This window comes from Peromyscus maniculatus, chromosome 16 (genome assembly GCF_049852395.1).
Source record: "Peromyscus maniculatus bairdii isolate BWxNUB_F1_BW_parent chromosome 16, HU_Pman_BW_mat_3.1, whole genome shotgun sequence".
NCBI classification, from domain to species: Eukaryota; Metazoa; Chordata; class Mammalia; order Rodentia; family Cricetidae; genus Peromyscus; species Peromyscus maniculatus.
In genome coordinates this window covers 59,655,815-59,669,929 of record NC_134867.1, presented here as the reverse complement: position 1 = coordinate 59,669,929, position 14,115 = coordinate 59,655,815, and the positions used below count along the sequence as shown (strand labels likewise).

Here is a 14,115-nt window from a genome sequence, read left to right as displayed (position 1 = left end):
CAGCACTGAAGGGTTGGTCTGATAAATGGCATGGCCGGTGACTACGAGGTGTGTGAGTAGTGTACAGAGAACACACACACTGGACACAGACGATTCACATCCTAGACAGTCGAGTGGGACACACAAGGTTTCTTCCCATCACAAATGTACTACTCAAAACACATGAATAATGTCTAGTATCTTCACCTGGTCAACAGAAACTTCAGACAGCAAAACAATGACTATGAAGGAACAACTAAGGTCAGCTTTCTGCTTCCAAGTCAACTCTCAGTTAGGACAAAGACTGATGAATTTACTCAGGGCTGGACTGGACCGCACATAAAGGCTTCACTGGGCACGGGAAATGAGTGGCAGTTTCGCTTTGGTAGATGGAGGTGCAGAGGTTTACATTAGAGAGCAGAGCCCTCAGATCCAGGTAAAGCTGAAGGACACAGACTTAACATACAAGTGGGCCAGCTCCAGGGAAAGGTGGGTAGCCACTTGGCAGGACACTCAGGCAAAACCCAAATGCAAATGCCTTTTGCAATTTAGACCAAAAGAAGAAACAGGCAATCAGAGTGGTCACCAGCTCAGCGAGTTTTCACTCTGGGGGGTGAGGGGGAAATCACTTACACCTACCTAGTAATTTATTATTTTTTTTTATTGAAATTGAATACTTCATAATACAGTAAAGTTGATTGAAAAAAAATGAAAAGAAAAATCAAATTTTAAAAATACACTCATGTTTAAATCAAAAAAAAAAAGCCAGCCAAATCGGCACAAACCAAGCAATCTGCAGGGCGGTTTGCTTTTCAGTATATAGATACCACCTATGTACAGTCTACAACGTGAGAAGTCACTGAATACGTCAAGAAAAGCCCACACCGGGCCGCCCTTCCATCCTGGGACTCTGCCCGGGCACAGGTCCACACATAACACTGGCCCACTGGGGTTCACATGATGTCTGTAAGTCACCCTGTACTAATTAAGGCTTCTTATAGGTCAAGTGGGTGATAAACACTCTGTCCCCTTAAAAAACGAAAAAGCACAGTAAAGGTGGTGTCGTGAGACCCTGAAGAGATGAGGCCGACCACCCAACCTAGGTGCAGCTGGTCTCCGTGCCTCAACTCCCGTCACTTGGACCGGGTCCTTCTCTGGGTGAGCTGCTGGGACTCACCAGCTGGCAAAAGCCACACCCAGGAGGATGCTTGCAAAGAGCTGCGGCTACAATTCGAGGCACGGAGCAGGCGGGCCTTCCCAAACCTAGGCACTCGGGGACCTGTGAACATGTGTGCCCTTACAAACTGGAAGGCGGAGAGGAACACTACGCTAGTGTGTGTATCAAGGACCAGTTCAGGAGCCACACACAACCGCCCCAGCACACTGCCAGCATCACCTTACATCCCTGCTGGCAGAAAAAACTGGCTTTTCTCTTTTTTTTTTTTTTTTTTGTTGTTTTTGTTTTTTGTATTTTTTTTGTGTTTTTTCTTTGCAAACCTGAGTAGTAATTGTCAAAGTCAATAAATAGGAGGAGAGAATTACAATGCTAAATAGAAATGGTTGAACACCCCAGAGTCTAAAGCAGCAAGGGTTTTTTAAACACAGCCCTCTGTTATGAGATGCATGTGGCCTTGGCACCTGTTGGAAGCACACTGCAGCTATGCTTGTAAAGTGAGGACCTGGGGCAAAACCCTGGCACAAAGTGCCGCCCTTTGGCCAATTCAAGCAACACTTGTTCCATTGACTGTAAACGGTTGTAAAGGAGTGGTGCCCACCTCCCTCATCCTCTCCCCCATTACAAAAACTCTTCCCTTTGAAGCAGTTTTTGTTAAAGGCAAAATGATAGAAGCATCATCAAGTTGAAGTCTTATTTGGTTGGAGGTGTTTGGCTGTCCCGTGGCTCTGCATTCTCCTGTAGACACCGCGGAGTTAGATGTGCAAGAGATCCTCATCGCTGTCATCATGGAAGGACACGAGCTTGGCCGAGGTTGGTGACTTGTGCTGTCCGGGGCGAGGCTTCACTCTTCTGATCATCTCTCCTTGGACCAGGCCCATCCTTCCGTCTTCCCTTTCCTTAAGGACCTTGAGCTGGGGGTTTCTCAGGGGCTGTGGGCTCTCTCCCTCGGCTGCTCTACCTGAGTGAATCTTCACCTCTGGGATGGTCAGGACCTCATCTTCACTGTCCTGGTCATCCCCGCGCAGGGAAGTGATAGCTTCTGCTTTCATGGTCTTGGTGGTGATGTGCCCGTTCTCTTGGCCATCTTTCACTAGTCTTGGGTTTGGCTGCTGGATCTCTTCCATCAGCCATTCCGTTTCGTTCTCATCGGCCTCCTCTTCCTTGCAGACCTGTCAGGGAACAAGAGCAGAGACCGTGAGACCCAGGCAAGACACCCGTCTGCTGCTGACCAGCTCTCCTGCACAGCCGCCCACCCCAGGGCCTCTCTGTGCTGGTGTGAGATGAAAGCTTGCAAAGAGCCACTGGCAAGAGCACTTGACATGGCCCGTGACTGGGAAGCAGTGCTGGCAGAGGGGGCTCGCCTGTATAACAGGGAGAGGGCATCCGATGTGCAAGAGAAGCCACAGGAAGGGTTTGTATCAGAAAGTCGAATTTTTAAATTTTATTTCTGTGTATGTTCAAATGTGCACAGGTGCACATGTATGCACATATGTGTGCACACATAGGAAAATCTTGGGTGTCATTCCTCAGAAGCTATCCACCTTGGCTTTTTTGTTTTGTGACAACATCTCACATTGGCCTAAGGCTCATCACCAAGTAGACTGGGCTGGCTGGCCAGCAAGGCCCAGAGCGCCACCACTTTTGAATTGCCCCTGTGCTGGCATTCTAGTGTGGATCACCATGCCCAGGGTTCGGTTTTTAAAAAACAAAAAACCCGGGTTCTAGAGAGCTGGACTGTGGTCATCGTGTTTGCAACAGAGCACTGTGCCAACAGAGCCGTCTTCCCGGCCTCAGTTTATTTTAAAAAGTGATTTGGCAGTACGTCTGTGGAATATTCCTTTACACTGTGTGAATATAGGTCACTGCAGCTAGGCAGGATTGTGGGGGCAGAGAGAATACAGGGAAGAAGGGTGGAGTCTGAGGAGTTGGGAGGAGACACAGAGAAGCTAGATGGATGTGCCGTGCTAAAAGAAGGTACACATGGCAGAGGGCAGGTAAGAAATGTGAGTTGACTTAAGTTGTAAGAGCTAGTGAGCAACAAGTCTAAGCTAGGGGCCAGTCATTTATAATAATAAGTCTCTGCCGGGTGGCAATGGCAGCAGCGGTACACACCTTTAATCCCAGCACTCGGGATCAGGTGGATCTCTGTGAGTTCGAGGCCAGCCTGATCTACAGAGTGAGATCTAGGACAGGCACCAAAACTACACAGAGAAACCCTGTCTTGAAAAACCAAAATAAAATAAATAAAATGTTCTGGGAGTGGCTGGTGAGACAGGAAAACTCTGCCTACATATGTCTGAGGGCTATAAACACATCTGTGTCCTTTGGCCTCTTTTGAAAGTCTGTCTCAGAAAAATTACCCAGATGCTCGGTGCACAGAGACTTCATCATCGGGGCTTCTTCTAAGAGTTCCCAAAAATTTGGAAACAGACTAGCAAACGATGTGAAGGAAATGAGCCACAACCATACTGAGAGAAACTCAAAGGCAGGAAGGCCACAACACTGGTGTTCGAGTGAGGTTTCCCTCCCAATGCCACGGTGTTAAGCCACTCTCCCAGCATGCAGGGAGGCTCAGGCAGCACTGGGCAGTGCTGCAGGGAACAGCTGCCCCACCCAGTGGACAATACCTTTGAGTACTTGTAGGACACGCCCGAGCTTCTTCGGCAGCAACTGGTCAGCTTGTTTATCACAATTTCCCTGTCAAAATGGAAACCACAGTAAATAGACAGAAGAATAAGCAGAGACAAGGGACCCAGCTGGCTGGCCCCAAGTCCAGTCTGTGCAGCTCCTAAGGGCTGTGTCCCACATACACACCAGGGCAGGGCATTTGGAATGACTAACAACCAACTGTGACAGCACAGCTGGAACCACTGGGCTCAGCATCAGCACAGAAATGCCAGTCTTGCTCCACCTGAGACTCCCAATGTCAGCAGCAGCAGGAACACACCTTCTGTGTGCCCAGACTACTCTGACGGTGGCCCCCACAGATGCGAGGAAGGCTCTCCCTGAGCCCCATCCCTCCCTCTGAGTTCATTTCTGAGCATGGCTGGCTCCACTCTGTACACTCATCCACCTGCCCAGGACCTCTCTAATGGGTGACATAAAAATTCTGACTGAAAAAAAAAATACAGTCATATATATGACAAGCCCTTCACCTAGCAAAGCAAGGCCAACAGGAGAGTGCACCTAACACTCAGCGGGTGCTTAATGTTCACTTGGCGTGATGTGGGGAAGGAGGGTCAGCTGATCAGTAAGAATCTTTGATGAGCATATTTTTGTAATTTCTTATCAGTCTTTGGACTTCACACAAGGTCCATGTGTCTTAAGACTCACCAGCACCAGTCTGTGATGTGCATACCCAGTGTGAACTTGAACCACATCGGCACCAACGAACAGTGCCAAAGTTCTAGGTAATCTCATGCCATGTCATGGAAATGAAGACCTTTAAAGGCAGTGGTACCCACTGCTTAGAATTTTGAACCTAGATGTTTGCTGCTGCCAGGCTCAAAACCCAAGCCCATATCCAAGAGTTATGAGCTGCTAGCCCAGTCCAGCCCCTCCTACCCCCTTTACCTTCTCTCCTTCTTATAAAGCAGCACAGCAAGCAAACAGCCGATCAGCGCCACCAGGAGAAGGCTGAGGACTGCCCCGACCGCCTGACTCCGCTCTGAGAGTCCCTTGTACTCTGGCTCAGGATTCTCCCCATCCAAGGCAAAACTAGAAAGACATCACAAAGAAAGGAAGCCATGTCAGGAGCTAAGTATAGCAACACTTCAAGGAACCCAGGGCCCAGGGAACCAGCCCCTACTGAACCCAGCCCAGGACCCGCGATCCACTAGGCTTAGAAAACAGCATCTAGAGTGCTCTGAGAATGCATTTAAGGCTGGGCCAGGCCTACTGACAGAAAGCACTGCTTCAGACATCAGGAAATACTAGGAGTTGAAGACCAGCCATGGACATCATCTCCTGTGGGTCTGCCTGTCGCTGCAGAACCCTGCAGGCCAAGCAAAGGCAAGGCTTCTCCCATACCGGGCCATCTTAGGATCTAGTCCTAGGGCTTCTGGGTAGAGGGAATATCTAAGACAGACTGGTTAGGTATGAACACTGTAGCGCCTACTGGCTCTAGCCCGGCTGGCCCAAGAACACTACTATGGAATGGAGTAATTCCGCCACGCCCACTCAATGGTGCCAGTCCCAGAGGAGGAGGAGGAAGCAGGATGTCCAGGATGCTCAACACACAAGGGAAGCAGCAGCTGTACATGGACACAGGCTGGCTTTCCCTTCTGCTCAGGAGGACTTAGCACAAGGACTCGACACTTCAGAGCTCTCTGGTCTTCAACAGAGGTGGGAAAGGGCCACGGGCTGCCACACTCACCTGAGAGGACAGACAGCCGCAGTGTACCAGGAGAACAGGTACTGGCAGTCAGCAGTCTCGTGGCTGAACTCGGGGATCCCTTCCTCCACCAGAGGGTCACAGTGGAAGAAGATGGTGGATGAGACAGACTTGGTCTTATCTTTCCCGCACTTGGAGGGTGAGGTAAACACCACATCCAGATCACCATCTGGAAAGGAGACAACCACAGCTCCATTACCACCCACCAAGTGGATACTTCCAATGTCCCATGTGCACAGTTTTAAAAACGACCTGGCATCCCAAGCAAGTAGAGTAAAGATTTTGACCTCATCTAACATGAGGTCTGGCCCTTGTCCTTGGCTAGTGATAAGATTTACGGTGGGCTGACCAGGAGGTCTCGTTCTACTTGGAAAGTGAGATTAACCACCAGAGACCAGCAATTTGTGTGTGTGTGTGTGTGTGTGTGTGTGTGTGTGTGTGTGTGTGTGTGTGTGTGTGTCCGTCCATCCATACACCTATCATGGAGAATGCCTGGAGGTCAGAGGACAACTTATGGGAGTTGGTTCTCTCCTTCCACCCTTTGAGTCCCAGAAATCAAACTCAGGTCCTCAAGCTTGGCAGCAGCAGGCACCCTTACCCACTGAGCCAGCTCTCCCATGAAACTTCTTCTTCTCTAACTACTGAGAAGTTTCTAAATAAGGAAGCAGCATGCATAATGCCAGGTCACAGTCATACTACGTCTCCCTGTCTCCCTGTCTCTGCCCAGCAGGGCAGCACCATCTCACAAGGGGCTTTGGTTCTGGAATCTGTCTGAGATGCCCACGCAGTGGGTTTGTGGATGAGCATGCAAAGCTCTCCCTCTGAAGAGCTGCACATGAACCATTACCAGGAAGCAGCAAGTCACCTTGGATGTAGTACTTGGTCATGTCAGAGGTGCCCACTTTCCTGCTGAAGTGCTGGTCGTTGGCCTTCACCTGGCAGATGCTGGCACCAGCGCATGCAGGGTTAGTAGAGCTGGAGATGGAGGAGAGCTGGATTTCATACAGGTAGTTGTCTCCGTTGGCTCGCATGTCCCCAGAGGCTCTGAACAGCCTGAGGCAGAGGAGAGCACAGTGACTTACAAACCTTCCTGACAGTTCTTTTCTCCTGCATACTCCAGCCAGGAAGGCTTCCGTCATCTTCTGGCCCCCACAGTGTCACCTCCTGGAGAGACTACACCTTCTTACACACTGTAGACAGCACCCGTATGCACTCTGCCCCCACATGGCCAAAGGACTCCAAGCCGGCTGCCAAGAGACGGGCCTTCACTTTCACCCCGCCCGCGGCTCAGCCCAGAAGACTCCTTCTTCCCTACACTTCCTGAGATCCCTGGGCTTCCCAGCGGTGAAGGCAGAGGGAGCTGCTCGTTATAAAGACTCGCCATCTGTGGTGTTAAACCATGAGAAACAGCAATACTTTGCTTTGTTCTAAGCAGTACTTGGTTACTCCAGTAACAGGAACGGAAACACACACATGACTTACCTTGTAGCATTCCTGCTAGGGAAAGTCTCACATTTTTGTTCACTTTGACTACATGTAAATGCCAAAGAGGCAATCTTGCACTTACTTGAAGTAAATATCCCCGAGGCTGAAGCTCTTGCCGGTCACAGGGTTGGTGAGAGTTCCGTTCACCATGCTCACCTCCTGAGGCCTCACGGCACAGGCAGCCCGTGAGTCCCAGTGGAAGTAGTAGGTACAACTGTCGGTATCCACCCTGGAAGGGAGGAGCAGACTCGGTCACCGCCGGGCTACACACAGAAAGGCTGCGAGACACACAGCTGGAGGAGCCTGAAGGAGCCCAGGCTGGGTTCTGAAGGGTCCTTGCAGCCTCAGCTATAGGTCCCCACAGCACACAGTGAGTGACAGCTCTGGGCCAGGACAGTTATCTTGGTCACCATGCTCCAGCACAGTAATAAAGATAACATTTTCCATCAGGAGTATGGGAAAGTAGCATGGATTTGGTGCCTGCTGACCCTGGGAACATAAGCCTGTGATTCCAGCCACTCAGGAGGCAGAGGCAGAAGGTGCTAAGTGTCTGTCATAACTACAGAACAAATATCCAAGGCCAGCCTGGGCACCTTAGTGACATCTTGTCTCAAAAATAACAAAAGGGAGCTGGAAATGCTATATGAGAGCAGAACACTTGCATGAGGCCCTGGGTTCAAGCCTCTGTATACAAAAAAAAAAAAAACAAAAAAACAAAAACAAGCTCCATAAAAAAGTCTTAACAAATAAAGCTGGAGATTCTGGACCTAGACTTTAAAATCTCACTTTTACAAGTCTCAGAAGTTAAAAAGTCCTTTCATAGTTTTATGGTTGCCTTTTCCAAGTACAGCTTCCAAAGCAGCAGCTCACATGCTCCCCCTGCTGGCCACACTCCCCCTAGACACCCAACACTGCCTGGAACACACTTTGTAATCCTTCAAGAACACCCCAGAACCTGCTTGTGGGTTCTAGACGGGCTGCTGGTGGTGGCCCTTAATTCTACCATGGCATCCAAGGGCAACAGCCAGCCCTATACTGCCAGGCTAGCCCAGGCAGCTCCAAAGCCGGTTCGGGAGCATGTTTCTTAAGGCAAACCAGGCTACGAAGCTGAGGCGGCCTGGTTATGGTATATCTTGGCATTCGGGTGCGGGTGGGGTGCCTCCTGCGGGGAGAAACACCCGCACAGACAAGACCACCTGCAGCTCCGGCCTCCGCCCCCAAACACCCTGCCATCCGTGTGCGTGTTTACCAACTCCACTGTGGAAACGGGGGAAGGCATCAAGGAGCCACGGCGTGCTTGCCCTGGGCACTGTCTCACCTCTCGAATGTGGGCTTGCCCACAGTCTTTGCACAGGTCAACTCGATTACAGAGGAGGCGGTCTTATTCCCATCGCAAGGAGAGCCTTTTGAGTAAGTGACAATGACTTTGTCGTCTGAAATATAAAACAATGAACTGGGGTTATTTCTAGGGTATCACGAGAGCATCAGGAGTTTAAATTTACTGTGAAGACAGGTGCTGGCCGTCTAAAGGTGTCCGCCACGCGCAGACAGCACGGGCCCACACCACCAGGGCCACGGCGACAGCAAGACCATGAGCTTCCTGGTTCCTCAGCAATGCTAAACCTGCACAGCTACACCTGCAGGGCTAATCCAACCCCACAGGACGATTCCTAAGATGTAAGTGTGCCCACCAGGGTTCATATATTGGGGATTTAATTCCCAGAGAGAGGCACCTCTCAGGCCACTTCTGAGACTCAGGCCACCTGTCTGGGGACCCTGCCAATTGTTAGAACCTGGGTTTGTGATTAGCTCATGGTGATTCCCTCCGAATTCTCTCTCCATTTCAATATCCATGACACCTTGTAGCTCGGTCAGCACAACTCAGAACCCCACTCTAACCTGACAGGCAGGGCAAAATGTCCAAACACCTCACATAGTCTAGTCATTCTTAGCTAAGGGTGTATGAGTGCCCTTTAACAAGCAGATACATCTTCCTTTCAGTGACCAATTGAAGGTGAGCTTGCATTCACAGTGACCAATGGAAGGTTAGCTTGTATTCAAACTACTAAAGAGTCATGAGTACTCTCCAAGTGCTTGAGGAAAAACACGCTAACCTGTACCATGTCCTGTGCAACTGTGGATTTCTTAGATGTATGCAGACATGGATTTAGAAACCAGAACATGATCACCAGAGGTGCTTTAAACAGACAGGCAGGCCATGCCTCAGAGCATACAGAATGGCGTGTGCTTTCATGTTCCAAAGTGGGTATAAATGCTTCAATTGTCGTAGAGAACAGTCTGAAATCTCCACCAAAGCTCACATACTTTCCCCATTACACCAGGGACAGCCTCGCCTTGTCAATCTTGATGCAGGAAATGAACCAAGGCCGAGGACCCCAGAGCCTTACCTATGACATCCAGCTTCTGTGTGTGAACAAGCCCAAGAACCTGGACTTCACCGGATGGGCTCTTCTTGCAAACGCTGGCCCTTTCAGAGCAGTCCAGGGGCCCTTTGTATACACTCTGACAGAGATTGATGAAGTACCTACGGACGACACAAAGGGGTGGGAAGAAAGGGAAGTGAAACCCCTACCCTGAGATGCTCCATGCTGCCTTGGCAGAGGAGAAGGAGCCGAGAGCAGTCACAGAAGGTAGCTGCCTGGGCAGGCTGGCATGCAGAGACATGTCCCCATGTAGCCCTGGCCCAGTGCAGAGAGGAGAGAAGGCTGTGGAGACACTCACCCAGGTCCTCCAATTCACAGTCCTGATCTGCAGCAGGCCCTGCAGGGCTCAGGGTGCCTGGCAGAGCAACTCCCACATGGAGCAGTCGGGTAATTAGCTCAAAGGGCAAAGGCAGACCTAAAGACCTGGCAAAAATCTTAGAAACCTCAAACTGCCCTCAAACTGCGCATCAGGAAGTCCTTCCCCACTGTCAGTGAGTTCACCAGAACTCCCCACACTATGTCAGAGCACTCAGTGACACTCTAGACCACGTCTCAGGCTTGTGATAGTCCTATCTGCAAACTGGGGGGACCATGAGCAGTGGTGTACTCACGAGGTTCCTTCATGGACTAAGTCCCAGGACCCTGTAAGGGATGAGAGCAACCGCAAGTCATAGGTTTTATGCTTCTGAATGAACTTGCACTCCATCTTCTTCGGAGGGCAGGCGAGTTTTGTCTTCCACTCAAATGTCACTTCACACCCACGAACTTCACTGAAGACTTCTGGCTTCCCAATATCCTCATTTTCGTCACAGGTAAATATGATGGCAGACATCCGGTGGCTGTCGGCTGGAGAGCAGTGGTAATGGTCAGACTAGGGAGGGGCTCATACCCGGACCTCTCCCGCCTCTCTCCTATCTCCCGGCCACGGTTTGTCTCACTCCTGCAGATCTGTCCAGAGTCTCAGTTCCCTCACACCCCACAACACCTTAAGATTCTTCCTGGGAAAGCATTCGACGTTTGATCACATACTGACGGCGATGACAAGAATTTAAAACTCCAGTGCCACCCATGGGCCACAGTATTCTCTGTAACACAAGCCTCGGAGCTAGTCATCTCCCATCAGTCAAACCACTGCCCTTGATCACTTAGGGAATGACACAGATGTTCAGGCTCTGGTGTAACTCTTCTTCCATCCCTAAATTGTAAAGCAGCCAAGGTGCTAAGTTTGGCTCTCCATGAACACCACCACCCCACAAATGGTGTGTTCAGTGACTTGACACTCACTAGCCACACTGCAGACCCAACAGAGAAATAGTCTAGCTGAGGAGTGAATCTGAACCAGAGCTGAATGCCGGGATGGGAGCACAGTCACTCCAGCTACTCAGTGGGCCAAGCTGGCCACTCAGCATGCCCATTCTCAGTACACCTCCACTGTGGTTTGCATACACATTTGCCTTGTCATTCCATGGAGCAACTAAAATGCTTTCTGTAACTAACAAGAACAAAGCTTGCACAATAGAATCAGGCCCTTAATTAACTTGGCCATCCCAAGAACAGCTGCCGCCCCCGACCCACAAACTTAGCTCCCCACTTACACTGTCTGCAGAAGCCCCATTCGTGGTCACGTTCATAGTCTGCAGTTTTGCTGCACCACAGCTTTGCCCGTCCCTCCAAAGCACAGTCATCATATCTCTTCCCTTCGTACGTGAAGGGGAAGACGCAGGGGTCACCGTCTTCCGTTTCTGGAAGGAAAGAAGCAAGATCATTTAGATGTATCAACACCTTACTAGACGCCATTGCCCACAGTCACCCAACAAGGAGTCTAAGAAGCTGTCTCCCAGCCTGACAGCCAGGATGCACCAAACAAGCAAGCGGCAGACAACACGCATGCTCCAGGAACGGGCATTCCTACCAGGGAGGGGACTATGGCAGGATGTAGTGCTCACAGATTTGAAGCTTCACCCCTCAAGTCTTTGAAATGTACCCTAATGTGAGATTTACCTGCAGGGCAAGGATCACCATTCATATAACTCAGGATGACTGCTTCGTCCTGGTGCCTGTAATCCAGCTGCATCGATGCTAGGCGTCCAAAAGATGTCCCTTTGTTCCCAGAGAGCAGGCAGACCCCGCCATCCTTGCAGCCTCCCTGGTCTAAGCCCGCTGCGGTGGTGCACACCCCTATGCTGTATGTGCGAGAGTCCCGAGTAACCTGCACAGACAGACAGCATGTGTGGCTCCAAGTAAAGAAAGAAACGTTACTTCAGTTCACGGTCCTGTACCTGGCTCCCCTGCCGTCTTCCTGGGCCCAAGGCCACCTCCAGGGGCAACCAGGAATGCCTGCTGGCACTCTAGGCAGTTCCTCTGGCCACTAGAAGAGGTCACAATTCCCTCACCCCAGGCTAGTCTCCATCCCCGACATGGTCTCTCCCCTGGGCCCAGGCAGCCAATGGGTGCTGCCCTGCTGTCCTCTCTGGCTGGATCCTGCTGCTCTGACTTTCAGGCTCCCCCTAGTCTTGAAACTAGTATTTCTTCAGCTGGGAAATAGGGCAGGGTAAGATATGAGTCAAGTAGCTGAGCAGACGTGTGGGGATATTTTATTTGTATGTTAATAAATAAAGTCTGCCTGGATATCAGAGAACATAGCCCGCCATAAACAGAAGTCAGGCAGTGGTAGCACACGCCCTTAATCTGATCATGTGGCAGGCAGGGTCTCTGTGTGTTCAAGGACACACTAAGGAACAACCAAGCGTGGTGACACAGGCCTTTAATCCCAGTACCAACCATAGAGACCTGGAGGTCTGTACAGACAGACAGTGACAAGGAAGTGAGGTGGCTGGGCTGAGAGCCAATGAGAGAACAGAACAGCAAGGCAATAAAGGCGCAGGTTAGACAGGAAGAAGCTCTCTCTGTGGAAAGGTCAGCTGGTGGCTCTCACTATTTCTCTGATCTCTATGGCTTTCACCCCTGTGTTTGGCTCTGTGATTCTTATTTAATAAGACTGTTCAGAAATCGTCTACACAAATGATTCCACGTGTAAACATGGGCCTTGCCTTCCTCCCTCACGGTGGCCATGTGCGAGGGCCCTGTGCCCATGCAGACAACCATCCCTGTGCCCCAGGTACCAGCTCCTGAGGAAAGTTCAGAACTCGCCAGCTGTCAGGCACAAGCAGGTCCTACGGTGCTGTAGCCCCGTCCATACACTGACCTGGCTTGCCAGTAACTGCACCCCACCCTCCCAGACACACGGCTGAGGAGCTTCGCACAACACCAAGTCACTCACTCTCTCTGTGAACGGCAAACTGCAGTCTCTTTACCTTGAGCTCAGGCTGGCAATTCTCTGTGGATTTCTGTCATCCTACTAACCCTGTCCTGGCCTAGGGGTATGTGGTCCAATGCATGTCCCCAAGCCCCCATGCCTGTCATCCACCTGTCCCACAGAATGTCACTGCCCGCCTCACTAGCCAGAGCCCTTGGCTACGGAAGGCAGCCTTGCCTTGAATGTGCTCGTGGAGAGGCTGGTCAGGTTGAAGCTGTAGAGCAGCTGCTCATCCGTCACGGCACAGCCCTGGGCCTTGACTTCGTCAGGACAGACGATCGGAGTCTCCCATTCAAACACAAAGTCACAGTCATTGGTCCTTATCAGCTTCGGAGTTCCCTGTGGCCAAGAAGAGCATGAGTCTTAAAAACCAGAGTGTGAGTACAAGATCCACCAGACTCTTGCCTGGGAGCAGTGAGCACACACAGCCCTGCCACACACTGCACAAGCAAGCACACCAAACCAAAGCAGGTCTGCATTCTGCCACATCTGGACACCGGGATCCTTATGAGGGGGAGATACAGTGCAGCCATGTACTACACAGGCTAACGAACTTTGAATCGGAGCATCTCTGTCTCCCTCACTCAGCAGCAGAGAGCAGCCAGTTGTTTGGGAACTCCATGGACACTTGCTGATGAGATCTTTTCTGAGTCCTGTGAGGAAGGAGCTTCTACTACAGATAGCAGACGCTGGGAAGGACAATCCCTCAAAACCACCTAGGGTACTGGGAATGGCATGAGGCCCCTCAGTGCCTCCCAGACGTCAGTAGTTCAGAGCTGAGAACAGTTGCATTTGCTCATCTGGTCCTGACAAATAATAAGGCTATATAATGAGTGAAGGTAGGTACCCTTAAGTCTAACCTCCTAGTCAGAAAACCAATCACCTTATAGTTTTAAAAAAAGGTATTTCAACCTTGTACTGCATTCAGAATTAGTGCTAACTAAATGTGGCTTCTATCCGCAAAGCTGCCATGTTTTGAGTAACAGAAAGCATTTGTGTTAACTCATACTTACTCACGCCCCAAGTAAGGTTGTAAGTGGTTTCGATCTATCACTGAGGCAGGCCCCACAGCGGTGCTGTGGGTAAAGGTAACAGGTGGCAGGCACACTCACCATGCTGACCCCTCTCTTGCAGTGAAAGGCAATGAGCGAGGTGTAGTTCATATACTTGTCCGCTAAGCAAGGAGTAGTGCTCTCAAAGTTCAAGTACACTTCATTGGCCACAGGATTGAATATCGGAGGACCTGTGACTCGGCCAATGTCCTGGAACAGAAGGAAGCAAACAGTGCTTTACAACCATCCCAAGGGGGCAGATTAGGAAC

The 14,115-nt window shown here is 50.6% G+C and overlaps 1 protein-coding gene across 1 annotated transcript in view; it reads right to left on the bottom strand.

Annotated features, from left to right (window-relative positions):
• Nucleotides 1–622: 622 nt before the first annotated feature.
• The window catches only part of Igf2r (insulin like growth factor 2 receptor), a 91,391-nt gene continuing 77,898 nt past the window's right edge, over nucleotides 623–14,115 (bottom strand). The window contains exons 36-48 of the mRNA XM_076552879.1: nucleotides 13,907–14,056; nucleotides 12,972–13,133; nucleotides 11,480–11,687; nucleotides 11,074–11,220; nucleotides 10,090–10,324; nucleotides 9,443–9,579; nucleotides 8,353–8,467; nucleotides 7,117–7,263; nucleotides 6,415–6,602; nucleotides 5,532–5,718; nucleotides 4,730–4,873; nucleotides 3,784–3,853; nucleotides 623–2,325 (exon numbers count right to left, since the gene is read on the bottom strand). Coding sequence (XP_076408994.1) covers nucleotides 1,909–2,325; nucleotides 3,784–3,853; nucleotides 4,730–4,873; nucleotides 5,532–5,718; nucleotides 6,415–6,602; nucleotides 7,117–7,263; nucleotides 8,353–8,467; nucleotides 9,443–9,579; nucleotides 10,090–10,324; nucleotides 11,074–11,220; nucleotides 11,480–11,687; nucleotides 12,972–13,133; nucleotides 13,907–14,056 — 2,307 coding nt within the window. The 3' untranslated portion in view covers nucleotides 623–1,908. The remainder of the gene's footprint in view (nucleotides 2,326–3,783; nucleotides 3,854–4,729; nucleotides 4,874–5,531; nucleotides 5,719–6,414; nucleotides 6,603–7,116; nucleotides 7,264–8,352; nucleotides 8,468–9,442; nucleotides 9,580–10,089; nucleotides 10,325–11,073; nucleotides 11,221–11,479; nucleotides 11,688–12,971; nucleotides 13,134–13,906; nucleotides 14,057–14,115) is intronic.